This window comes from Lytechinus variegatus, chromosome 18, assembly GCF_018143015.1.
Source record: "Lytechinus variegatus isolate NC3 chromosome 18, Lvar_3.0, whole genome shotgun sequence".
NCBI lineage: Eukaryota > Metazoa > Echinodermata > Echinoidea > Temnopleuroida > Toxopneustidae > Lytechinus > Lytechinus variegatus.
The window spans coordinates 10278372-10291808 of record NC_054757.1 but is presented as its reverse complement, the minus strand read 5'-3'; the positions used below and the strand labels follow the sequence as shown (position 1 = coordinate 10291808).

General features: G+C 35.9%; 1 protein-coding gene across 1 annotated transcript; it reads right to left on the bottom strand.

Moving 5' to 3' along the window:
• Positions 1-2200: 2200 nt before the first annotated feature.
• On the bottom strand, positions 2201-13321 carry LOC121431721. Its single transcript, XM_041629383.1, has 9 exons — positions 13203-13321; positions 11856-11970; positions 10921-11088; positions 9533-9631; positions 8082-8280; positions 6699-6910; positions 5858-6024; positions 4614-4703; positions 2201-4211 (listed from the first exon to the last, which is right to left on the bottom strand). Exons 1-9 carry the CDS (start codon positions 13233-13235, stop codon positions 4041-4043), a joined length of 1254 nt encoding a protein of 417 aa, XP_041485317.1. The 5' UTR covers positions 13236-13321; the 3' UTR covers positions 2201-4040.
• Positions 13322-13437: the final 116 nt, after the last annotated feature.

The following is a 13437-nucleotide window of genomic DNA, read 5'->3' as shown; positions in this document are numbered from 1 at the left end:
AGAACTGAACATTGATTTCATTATTATATCCAATGGATGTGAATAATATAGAATCGTTACATTTCTATCACAACTGAGCGACATATAGTTTATAAATGTTGCTTTTAAAAAGATATTTGGAATTCAAATCCCTTCTGGGACCAAATCTTCTTTGGTCCAAGCGCGTTTTTATTTTTTTTATAATCTACTCATCGAGCAGACTGATCTGTGCGGACATGGTTTACTGCGGTCACACCAATAAAACCTTGTCCAAACCGATAAATAATTTGCCATTCCACATTACGTAATAACTCTGATCGATATTAGCTTGGTATGGGAGGTGGGACTGAGCATAACTATTGTTAATTTCGTTCTAATCTCTTCAGAGAGGCCATGAGACTGGCTTTTCATCTCATCTTGGTTTCATCCGCTTTGAATACTTCCATCAATCTCTAGAGAAAAAGACCGGATTTTTAAGATTTTATCCTGTAAATATCAATTTTTTTTTCTCCAATTTTACTTTTGATAAATTGATTGATTGACTTAATTCATTCATCCTGTAATTTATCCATGACAGTGATTTACTTGAGGATTGGTAATAATAATAACGGTATGTTTACCCAGGGTAGCCACTTCAGTTCCGAAAACTGTTTCCCAGCTGGCCCTGCTGTTATTGGTAGCAAGTAGCATGACGAGTGAACAATTTGAGGGGTCCAGTCATTGCGTATGGTGAAAATAATACATAAAAAAGAAAAAAAACTGCGATAACAACAATTTTTTGTTATACCTTTTTTAATACAAAAATCTGATTTAGTGACGGATTTAATAATATTCAGAAAATCTTTCCTATTTCTCTTTTTTTTGCATGCATGGTCGTGATTTTTTTTTTTTTTTGGGGGGGGGATGGTCCCAAGCCCCCACCTCCCATCTGTACGCCAGTGTTGGCACCATTTTTCTAATTTCATTTCCGACCCATCCATGAACCCAGATAAAGGCGATTCTAAGAGGTAGGCCACTAGCCCAAATGAATCATACATGGGCGCCACTGCCTACCGTTATTCATTATTGCTGCCAACTGTAAATTTTAAGTGATTGGCGCCATCTACAGCTATAACTTTGTACAAGAAATACATGCATCATCCATTGATGTTTTAACAGGTCAGTAGAATAATCCAACAAAATGTAACATTAGGGCGATCTTTGTCACTAAAATTTTGAAAATTTTAGGTTTCTAGGTATAAGTTTTTCAGGGCTAAAAATGGCCAAGGTAGAAATTGCAGGGGTAAAAATGGCAGAGGTAAATTGGATGGGTAAATAAGCGGGGTACAAGTGGCAAGATAGAAATGGCAGAGGTAGAAACAGCATGGGTAGAAATGGCAGAGATAAGAATAGCAGGAGAGAAGTTAAAATGAAAGTGTTAGAAATGCCTAGTTTACTTCACTTCATAGGTTGCACACTACTTATTATTCACCCTTTCAATTCTTCTCAATTTCTATCTCCCAACCTCCCCTCTCATTCTCACAACACATATACATTGACTCAATTTCAAAGGAAGGTAAAAATAAATTGTAAGAAATAGTATCGGATTTGTACAGCACACGTATCCACCTAGTTAGGTGCTTGAGGTATTGATATGTTTTCAATACTTTTTTTCACTGCTGTTGTTTCTCACACTCTCTGGAAATAGTTTTTTTTTCAATGCAGCAATAATACCAAAACTATATGAATTCTAAGATGAAAGTGACAGTGCTGCAATAAATTTGGGTCTAAATCAAACCAATTTAGGACCCATTGATTAAAGAGAAATTCCAGTAGTTGCAGTAAACACTGATTTCATGAGAAAGTCTGTAAGACAAGGCTTGTCAGTATATCATTGAGGATCTAGATCTGGTACAGTCACATAAACTGAACTTTGTGAAATCTTGAAATCTATGCTGAAAAATGTTCAGACTGAAGCTCCCCAACACAGATAAGCGCACGTGGGACGGTGTATAATTATTGCTTTGAGTGTCGGGCTCGATGCTCTACCTGAATCCTGTGCTTATTTGCTGATTTCTTTATACACAATTTCTTCCAGAATCCTTTGGCACATAGGTTTTATTTATACAAACAGACACTTTGGTGGTCATTTCATTGGATTCTGTACGAACTCAATTTTGATATTGTTACCAAAACTAGCATTTACCTTTAATTGCAACATCAAAATAAGTGTTTACAGAATCATACTTCTTCATAAACACAACAAACAACTGGAAGTATGGTCATTAAAAAGCATATGATCACATTTAATCATATCAGTACTGTATCAAGTGCACTTGATTGTAAAATCAATAAAACATAATTGTTAACATTGCACAAGCAATGATACCCTTGGATTGCATAAAAGTGTTTAACACATTCTACTCTTAGTAGATGATAAATGTAGTAACATAAATATCCTTGGCACATTTGAATACAAAATAGAGTTTTAGGGTCACTAACTTATCTACCTCATGATCAACTTCTAAGTTTGTTAAAATTGTACTGTTATAATAGCTCATAAAACCCGCACAGTATTAAACATATAAAACTAATGAAAAATATATAGTTTTTCTTTCTATATTAAAAATAGGAGATACCGTAAAATTCTGTATCATCTCCTATTCTGTATTATTTACTTCACAAGGCAAGTTTGTTATACTTCATGAATGGTCTTTCTTTACCTCCTTGTTTTTCTTGAACCTTGAGTGATTTGGTGGGAGAGTCTATATATATATATACACCATGTATCACATAATTACAATTTTTACATAAAAAATAAGTACTTTTTGTGCACTTCATCTAAAAATCCAACAGCTATCTTACTGTATTAATAGTATAACCCTTTTACCAGTCATTCACATGAAATTCTTGTTGATTGTAATAATATTGTAACTTGAATTACATTAAGGCTTGCTTTGCTATCTCATTATTTTTTTTTTCATTTTAGATCAACATGCCATTGTCCTTCATTTCTATGTCACAAATAGATTACATTATTTGATAACATTTCATGTTACACCGAGATTTTTACACATACATACAGAGTAGACTTGAACTTATCGCCAGTGAGATATTCGCACAACAAAAATTTGGTATACAAAAAAGAATTTCCTCCTTTCCCTTATAAAAATAATTATATTCTGATTAAAATCAATCTATTATAAAGGAGCAAAATATTCATGACCTGGCATCGAAGTGAAGATCTTAAAATAAAATTCTTTTAACAGAATAACACTGATGGTATGAAATTAGAAGAAAAAAAATCACATGGAGATGTGCCATAATTTACCCTTAAAAATGTGGAAATGATAAAAAAGATGAGTTTGGAATGGTCAAAGTTCATATTATACCCTAATTATCAATTGTTGGGGATCTGTGTTACAAACCCCCCTCTCTCTTCTCCCAACATAGAAGAGGTTTACGGATCACTATGTAGTGATTCCTGGAAAAGAATGGATGGTGAAATAAAACAGAGGAAACTGATGCAAAAAATAAAAATAAGAGCGATTGAGACAAGATGAAATTTGGAACTGTGACGACTTGGATTGGGAGTAGAGAAGGTGAGTTGAAGAGTCTTGACAGCAAAAAGTAGGTGAGATCATGGAGCTTTATGTTAATAGCTCCATGGTGAGATGAGATAAGATCTTTATTAATCATTTTAATGTCTCATTAACTTCTCTTAAATTCCACAATCCAAACACACACTCCTTTTCAGGACTAACCACATGGTAATCCCGAAGCCCCTTCTACATTGGCTCTACCACCATGCAAACCTTCAAAGATCATCCACTGTCCAAAATCGCTACAACTACTTCTACTTGAGTTTATGATGGGTTGATATCTTTGCCAGACCTTGCTAGCATCTAGTAGTAGACAATGAGACCAAAGATGACATGGGTTCTGGAGGAAGAGAAGAAAGAGGAGCACGAGACAAAGAAGAAAGAAGAGACAGAAGAAGGAAGAAAAGAGGAAGAAGAATGAAAAGAGGAGAAAGAAGAGAGAGACACAGGGAGACAGAATCCCTTTTGAGATGCTATGATTTACTTTTGCTTGTGTTTATACATCTTTGATGGGTTGATGTCTTTGCCAGACCTTGCGAGCATCTGATAGTAGACGATGAGACCAAAGATGACATGGGTCGTGACCACCATGCAGTATTCAAAGTGGTTTGGATAGTCCATTCCACAGATGGTGTACCATCGCTCGTTATCCTGTAGGGTGAGAATGGAAAGAGGAGCGAGAAGAGGAGGGCGAGGGGAGCAGGAGAATAAGGAGGAGAGGAAAGAGGAGGAAGGAAGGAAGAGGAAGATGAGGAGGAAAAAGAAAAAGGTGATGGTGGAGGGGGAGAAGAAGAATTTATCTAATAATTTATTAATGAAATACTTTGAATATCTGAAAATATCCAACTCAAGTGAAACACACATCTAAAAGATTTTGTTGTTCTGAGTATAATACTATATGAACTTGAATCAATTCATGAAGTTATAAACATTCTACTAGTTGAAGATGAAGTTGAATCAAGTACTAAGAAATCAAAGATCTTCTTTCTTTTTTCTTATAATCTAACCCGAGATGTCTTATATTTCATAGTAAGAAAATGTGATTACCGGTACCTTAGGAGGCTGTTCACCTGGAAGGCAGTGCCAGTCAAAGTAGTTCTCATCATAGTTTGAAGTACATAAGTATTTCTGCTTGTAGGCAAGCTGCAGGAAGAACAAACATATATATCCTAGGATTATTACATTTTTATCTTAATAGAAGAGTCTTACAGGGATGCCACATAGATTTTAATAGTCCATTGGGATTCCGACATGAAAAAGAGGTTTCCATGGCTGAAGATAAGTTGTAAAAGTCTGAAATCAGACTTTAGTTTGAAAAGTCACATCCTTGCTAAGAGAACAATGATTTTTGGAGACTGTTGCATGGAGTTTATTTGCAATCATTGCACATTGCTCTTTGGCAATCAAATAGAATAATTAACTCTCTTTTTGTACAAACAACACCAATTTTTCTCCATTTGTATTTCACTTTAGGAACCGCTCAAATCAAGAAACTTTTGAATGCATTTCAACCTTTCATATGAATTATAAATATAAACCAATCATTTCAGGAAGGCCAAGGTATTAGGGGCCGAACAGCGCAGATACATACTTTCTGGAACTGACAAAATTTCATATGATTTGCAACTGACATTAAATTCAATCTATAGGCCTACATAGAGCTGGAATTTCATAAAGAGTTACAACTGTTGTAACTTTGCCAGTATGCCAACTACCATGAAAACAGGGCTCAGTAGCTAATAAAAATCAAGGTCACTATGGTAGTTGCCATAATAGCACAATTGCAACTCTTTATGAAATGAGCCCCTGGTTGGTTTCAAGGAGCTGACCGGAGATCAATAACAAATTTGAAATAATTTACCTAACTTAAGACTGGTTTTAGGACCCAAATTTAATTGCACATACTGATGTTAAATGGTATGTGACATGTGCTTTACAAAACTGATTACTAATATAAATACTTGTAATAATAACAATAATAGCCATTTGTATAGCACCATCTATCTAGAAATATTCTATTTCAAGGCACGTTGTTGTTACTATAATCATTATTACCCCGGCTTTAGCTTAAGCTGCCTTTCAGTGCTTGTGCATTTAAGGAATTAATCCTGCCGGGTACCCATTCACCTCACCTGGGTTGAGTGCAGCACAATGTGGATACATTTCTTGCTGAAGGAAATTACGCCATGGCTGGGATTCGAACCCGCGACCCTCTGTTTCAAAGTCAGAAGACTAATCCACTGGGCCACAACGCTCCACACAATCATAATTATTATCACTACCAACCACAGACTTACCTGTCCTAAAGCAGTGTACATTGTAACCTGGTCTTTGCAGTTACCGGTCTCTTCATGGATTCCAGTAGACTGGTAGGTTTCAGGGTTCATAAAGTATACCATGAACAGATAGAGAAGATAATGGGCAAATACCACTATACCAACACTGTCAAAGAATGGTGTCCCACCTGGAACAAATACAAGGGAAAAAGAGAAAGATAGTGGGGTATGAGAAAGGGGAAAAGAGAACAGAAGAGAGAGAAAAATAAAGAGAATAGACAGAGAGAGGGAAAGAGAAAGACATTAAAGAATTAGTGATCTCGGACATCAAGCATCATGCAGTATACAAGTTATAATGAGAAGAGTGACAGACACACCTGTAAATGGGGCCCTTTCCTCAAATTATCATCTGTTAAATTTTTCTCATATTACTTATACCCCATCCCACAAAATACGTTTTGTTATCACACTTTCGACCAATCCCAACTCAAGATTAGACATCTGCTGGTATCTAACAATAGTCTGGAGTTTAAAATCTCTGAGAAAACAGAGAACCTACTAAAAGATATGAAATAACTGGCATTATTATACATTAGTTGAAAGTGAACTTAGCAGACTGCAAAGTGGAAATGTGCACTATATATGTCACACTATTATAGCACCGTTGTCATCATCATTATCATCGTTATCATCATCACTATCATCATCCTCATTATCATCATCATCATCAACACCATCATCCTCCTCATCATCACCATTACCATCATCATCCTCACCATCATCATCATCTTTATCATCAACATCATCATCTCCATCACCATCATTATCATCTCCATCATCATCGTCATCATCATCATCTTACCATGTTTTCCAAACGGTCTGGCATCATCCGCTGGCTTCCTATCCCCCATCCATACCACCAGCAGGTAGATTGCAAACAGTACACCCAGACAGAATCCCGTAGGAACACCGTACACGTCATGAGGAATGTGATAGATGATGATGAATTGGATGGTTGCTACGGGAAACGCAAACACCCCAGCCACAGTCGCACTGATGATCTCCATCGACATTCTGGAGCGAAAAAAACAAACAAAAAAAATAGAAAAATATAATGACATTGAAAAATAACAATGAGAAAAGTAAAACCAAAGTTTACATAGAATGATATGGTGAAGAAGGAAAGTGTGGAGCGTTGTGGCCCAGTGGATTAGTCTTCTAACTTTGAAACAGAGGGTCATGGGTTCGAATCCCAGCCAAGGTGTAATTTCCTTTAGCAAGAAATTTATCCACATTGAGCTGCACTCAACCCAGGTGAGGTGAATGGGTACTCGGAAGGATTAAGTCCTTGAAGGCAATGAGCGCTGAAAGGCAGCTCGAGTTAAAGCAGGGGTAATAATAACATCGCGCCTCAGAATAGAATATTTCTAGATAGATGGCGCTATATAAATGGCTATTATTATCATGGAAGTGGTGAGGTTGGTCTGAACGATAATCAAGACAAGTGGGAGGGAGTGACACCATAACATGAGAGTAATAACCCTTTGTAAGAAGGAGGATGCTGACTAAAAAAAAGATAATGTAGGGAATATTGACCAAACTATGTTATGTAAAGATCTGCATTTGATACTGACATCTTCCAATTATCAGTTTCAAATTTCTTCTTTATTTCCTGTAATCTCTTGAAGGATTTATCAATTTGATTTACGTCAATTAATGTACAATCTAGACAGAAACCATACATGACCTGCTTTGAGAAGTTATTTGCTAAAGTACGGGGATCTCAAGCAGCATTTGCCACAAAGACAATATTTTCAAATGATCCTTATTTTAGGATTGATTTAGAACCCAACCTAAAACTAACCTGTAAGTTCATAGTTTCAAAAGCCTACAAGGAAATCCTTGCTTTATTCATACTTTATCTGACAAATCATTCAGTCTTCCTATTAAATTTTTGCTCAATTTTGCGTTCTTTTTAATTGTTTCCTCAGGCTTTTGAAGTTTTGACTTCTGTCAAGTATTAAAACGTAAAACCTTCTGGTAAAATATGTAATTCCTAAGTAATTTTTGTACCGCAAGCAATAAAAGTTGTTGGTCAGTAAGCAGGCTGCTGGAATTGCCAATGAGAATTAAAGTATATATTGCTTGGCCTGCGAAAATAAACCCTGAACTACTTGATCACAATATCACTTGATAATATCATTGAAATTAGGACGTACAATATCAGCTCAAATGAATGACTCACGAATTGCTCTCATATTTTCCGGCTTTGCTCCCCAGCCAACGCGGAGTAGCGAAGAAGAGGAAATTATGGCTGCACATGAATGTCGCCCAGAAGAAGAAGCTGGTGATCGGTACCCAGTAGTAACGGTCATAGATGTTTGGATCGGTGTCATGCCATGTCCACCATAGATGCTTAATACCCATTATATCATACGGAATGTCTGTAACAAATAAGTTTACATTTATATAACACACACGGTAGACGACTTAACTCGACATCACAAGATGATTTGCTTTGACATTTGTCAGCAAATAAATACTGAGTTGCCGAAAGCTTTTGCATCCTAGTGTAAGCCTACTTCATTCATGACTATTCATTGCAACAGATCTGGGACCGACCTTCAAAGGTCAAGTCCACCCCAGAAAAATGTTGATTTGAATACACAGAGAATAATCAAACTAACATATCACTGAAAATTTCATCAAAATCGGATGTAAAATAGGAAAGTTACGACATTTAAAATTTCACCCTTTTTCTTCTCCAGTGACACATAGATGACAGTCGATGATGTCCTTCACTCACTATTTCTGTTGTTTTTGATTATTGGTTGAATTATGCAATATTTCATTATTTACAGATTTGACGATAAGGACCAACTTGACTGAACCATATGGTATTAAACAATGCTAGTTCCACATGTTCAGGGAGAAATTAATCATTGTTTCACTTGACAATAAAAAAATTAGAATATTTCATATAATAAAATACAAAAGAAACAGTGAGTGGATGGCATCATCAGTCTCCTCATTTGCATACCAACCAGGATGTGCATATAACTGTTCTGTGAAATTAAGCAAAACTTTAAATTATCATAACTTTCTTATTTTACATCCAATTTTGATGAAACTTTCAGTGTTATGCTTGTTGGATTTTTCTCTTTTTATTCCAATCAACTTTTTGTTGGGGTGGACTTGTCCTTTAACATCACCATTCGAAAGACATGAACCGGGCTTGAACAAACCACTGCATCTATTCATGGCTTTGATTAAAGACACAATGTACATTGCTCAAAAATTTGGTCATTCCTGCCTGACCCAAAAGGATTACATTTAAGATTGATTTAGTAGCTGAATGAGTGATTTTTTAATTTTGACTTTTGGACATTAGTTTTGCAAAGAGCTGGTTTAAACTAATTAGATTACATGTATTGGAACTATAAAACCATGAAAACAACCATTTATTGAGAATGGAAAGTTCAACGCAAACCACGATTTTATGAATTCATGTCTTCAAGGCCTTTGTTAACAGAGCACATATAGTGTATGTGATGAAATTAGATAGTGTTTCCGGTCAATTTATATTTCCCTTTCTGAAGCATTTAATCGTAAAATCAATGTTATCCAATGCCTTTAATTAATGTAATGTAGTTATGTAATGATGAAAAACTATGCAGTGATATCCATTATACTCACCAAGAAGAACTGTCACTAGTGCATGAGCAAATGGCTCCGCCCAGAATGGTAGACGTAATCGAGAAACAGCAACAAAGGAAGGATACATGAACATGTAATCTGTTAAAAAAAATTGCAAAAATTTCACTCTTAAAACTTTACTATGAAAGAAGTAACTGCCTTAATATGCTTATATCATGAAATGCAGCTAGTCAAACAATTAAATTCTTAATCAGATACCAGAATGGCAAAACATGAAAATATTAGCTAATGTACTTTACATAATCAATTCATGATGTGATGATAAAATAATAATAGATTGACAGGTAAGTTAGATTTGTGTGTAGCACATCACCTGATATACAAATGAGAATATTTATTTTCTTCATTGATATGATACACCTTTTTTGATTGACATTATAAACTTCCTTTGATCTTTCACATGGTCAATGGAACTTCCCCTAGTTACAATAAGTCTTTGATAATCAACTACCAAACCTCAAGAACCTTACGATCCTCATCATCCAATCCCTTACAAAGTCCAGTTTCTAAAAAATCATGAGGGGAGCGGGCCTTTGCTCATGAAGGGCCAACCCCGTGGAATTCTCTTCCACAGAGTTTGAAAACCCATACTTCAGTAACCACCTTTAGGGGCAACCATGAAACATACCTGTATAAGAAAGCTTTTTGACAGACATCGACTTCTTGTTCAAACGTGTGTTATATGTCATTTGTGTTTGCTCTGCTCTGAAGCGCCTTGAGCATCTTATCAAGATGGAAAGTGTCCTATACGAGTCTTATATTATCATTAGTCCCAAAAAATACCAATGTGTATAGATCTGTGAGTATCTCACATATAGGCCTATACTGCACACACCATGTTCAGATTATCACCCACTTACTGGGACATCCCCAAAGGATCTGTGTGTGGCCGTTTAGATTGTTCCAGTCATTTAAATCTTTTATGTTAACTTCCTGTAGCTTCTTTGTGTTTGAGCCAATCACTCAAACATACCTGTGATGGACATGTGTAATAAACTGGGAAATTTGTTTAATTAATTTCACTGGTCTTTCTTTTGCCATTTTGTGACTTGGAATTCAGAATCTAATTGAAGTGAGGGCTATAGAATCTCTGTGATTGAACCAATCTGCTCAGTAAAGATTATTGAAGCTAGCCTGTGTAAAAATATTGTTCATTTCAAAATGATAGCGTGAAATCTGTGCAGTGCTCTTGTAAAAAGTTGATCAGTTTCGTTTGGAACCCAGTTTATATCAAATTCAATGCAGGTCAAGATGTTTCTAACTTAGAATAATTTTCTTTAAGATTAAGAAAAATTTAATCACAACCTCAAACTTTGATCTGGAAGAGGAAAGGTGTTATATTTTCCAACTGGCCTACAAGCACTTACACACGCACAGAATATACGTTGGTAGTCTCTTTGCCAGCAGCATCACAGTAGCTTGGGCATGCCAGAAGTTGTCGATATCAGGTAGAATGTAACTGATGGATTCAACCACGAATGCATGGATGAGGATGGCCAGCAGGTACCACGCAAATCGACCGCCACGCTGTAACGCTAGGAGGGGAGAAAAAAATTGAATATAATGGATGAGGATATAAAAGGGGGTACTCGGGTAAAATTGTTGAACAATCAATGACAAAAACAGGTTTAAAGTGCTTAAGACGATAAGTGAAATTCACACTATCAAGCAAGATTGCAATGATGTATTTGTGGACTTTGGTAGTATCAGAGTTGTAGGACCCCCCCCCCATAGAAAAAATAACAAAATCATTATTTCATGAGTGTGAATCTTCATTCCCCCATCATCACTGAGCTTTTCCAACATTTATTTTTTTTTTCTTCTTCTGGTAACAGTCCAGTCCACCGTCTGGTGTATTGTCGTATTTCAAGAACTTCACAAAATAAAATTTCAGTTGCTTTCAGAGAGAAATAAACAGACAATACAATTCAATGTGACAAAATTTCTGTGATCAGTCACTGATCACAGTGACATCAGTTCCCCGTCTTACAAAGAGTTGCGATTGATCCGATCAATCACGAATATGGACGGCCAGCAACGTCAACATCTATTACGCATATTTGTTCAATATTTTTTCTAGCTATGATGTATATTCATGCATTGTTTTCTCAAAAATTCACTGTGCTTCTCTTTGTTTACAAAGGACATTGTGCAAATTTCCTGTAGAAAAATTTGACACTGATGGATTTCCATATAGTTACTAATGTTTGAATCAATCGTAACTCTTTGTAAGACGGACTGCTATTTTTCTACTTTTTTTCAAGAGTGGGGGCACACATAATATTCAAACATATTTACTAACCATGTCTTATAAGCAAGAAAGCCAGAATGTGGTAAAGAACCTCAGCAATCAAGAAACTTCTGTGATTGGTCCATATATCACGAGGATCACGAAAGGCAATCAACCAGTTCAAGAACTAAAGAGGTGGATTGAGGGGAATGAAAAATAACATTCATCATCAATGACAGTTCGATCTTTGATTTTATTAATACCAGTATTGCTCATATTCGCAAAAACTTTGAGTAATTTGAGGAAGTATTGCTTGCAATGTATAATAATTCCTGTTGAGACACTTCCCGTTTGTATGAATTGCACTTAAATGTGATAATAATCTACAACTCATAAAGGACATACAATTATTGTAACTTTGCCATTATTGACTGTAAGTTACCATGGTAGCTAACTCGGCTCAATCGAAATCAAGAATTCCACAGTAGTTACTATAATTAATGGCAAAAATATTAAAGGTCCCTGCCCTGGTGTCAGAATAATCAATAAGCACTTAAATTGTCACGGTTACCCAGCAATCATGACAATAACATTCCCAAAATGGACCACGTCAATTCTTCAGACATCACTGTCATGACTGTATATCACCAGGAGCTGGACAATTGGACATACAGGATCAGTAGATCCTGCATCCAAGACTGAACCTTATGTAAGTCAGAAGAAAAGATAACAATTCAAACAGAAGGCTACTTTTTCCACATGATTAGCTGTCAACACAGATTTCTCTAATTTATTTTTATTTAGCCATAACCATGTAGCATAAGATCTACTTTATATGAGTAGTTATACTATTAGCTTCTATACCACTCATTCTAATATTTTTTTTGTCAATAATAATTGCCATATTATTAGTTATTATGACCATGATGACTGGGACTAAGATAGCTTCAGGGGGTCCTAAAGCTATGCACCACTCATCGCGCATGCAGTTTTCAATGGCAAATGCGCACTCTCTATGTGGAACTGTGACTAAGGAGTGACGACCGATTCCTACTCAATTTCTTATTCTGAGGCTGCAGAAGAAACCCACAACTGTTTGGAATTTTTGGAGTAACACTCATCATATTTTCCTATAATACCATTCATGAACATATTTTAGAAAGCTAAAGTGAGGAACAGGAAATAATATTTTTGCCTGATAAAAATCAAGTGCATAGTTTTTTCCTGAACGTGTACTTCAAAGTTGTTGATCAATTCTTTAGACTTTACTCTTATTAAGTTAGCCTCGCCCTAGTCTGACTTTTATTTTAAATAGAGAGTCAAAAGGGGCCTAAGCTTTCGATCCTAGCAGAATCTTCTTTGGAGGCAAAATGACCTTTATTTTATTTTAAATCTCAGACTAGCTCTAAATCTACTCACTTTGCGAATGTCGCTGACGTCTGCTACTGCCATTTTCAAACTCTTGACTCTTGACTTGGTGCTAGTTGAAAATTCTATCCTTCTCCAGTCTTTTTACAGGGCCTTAGGCTTATACAGGGTAGATTTAGTTTTGGCAAGACTTCACAAGTACGCGTACTGCATGCAGCTTGCTTGCTATATAATGGAATTGGAGATAGCAGCTGATAGCGAGGTCAACGTACTTCGTGTAGTTCGA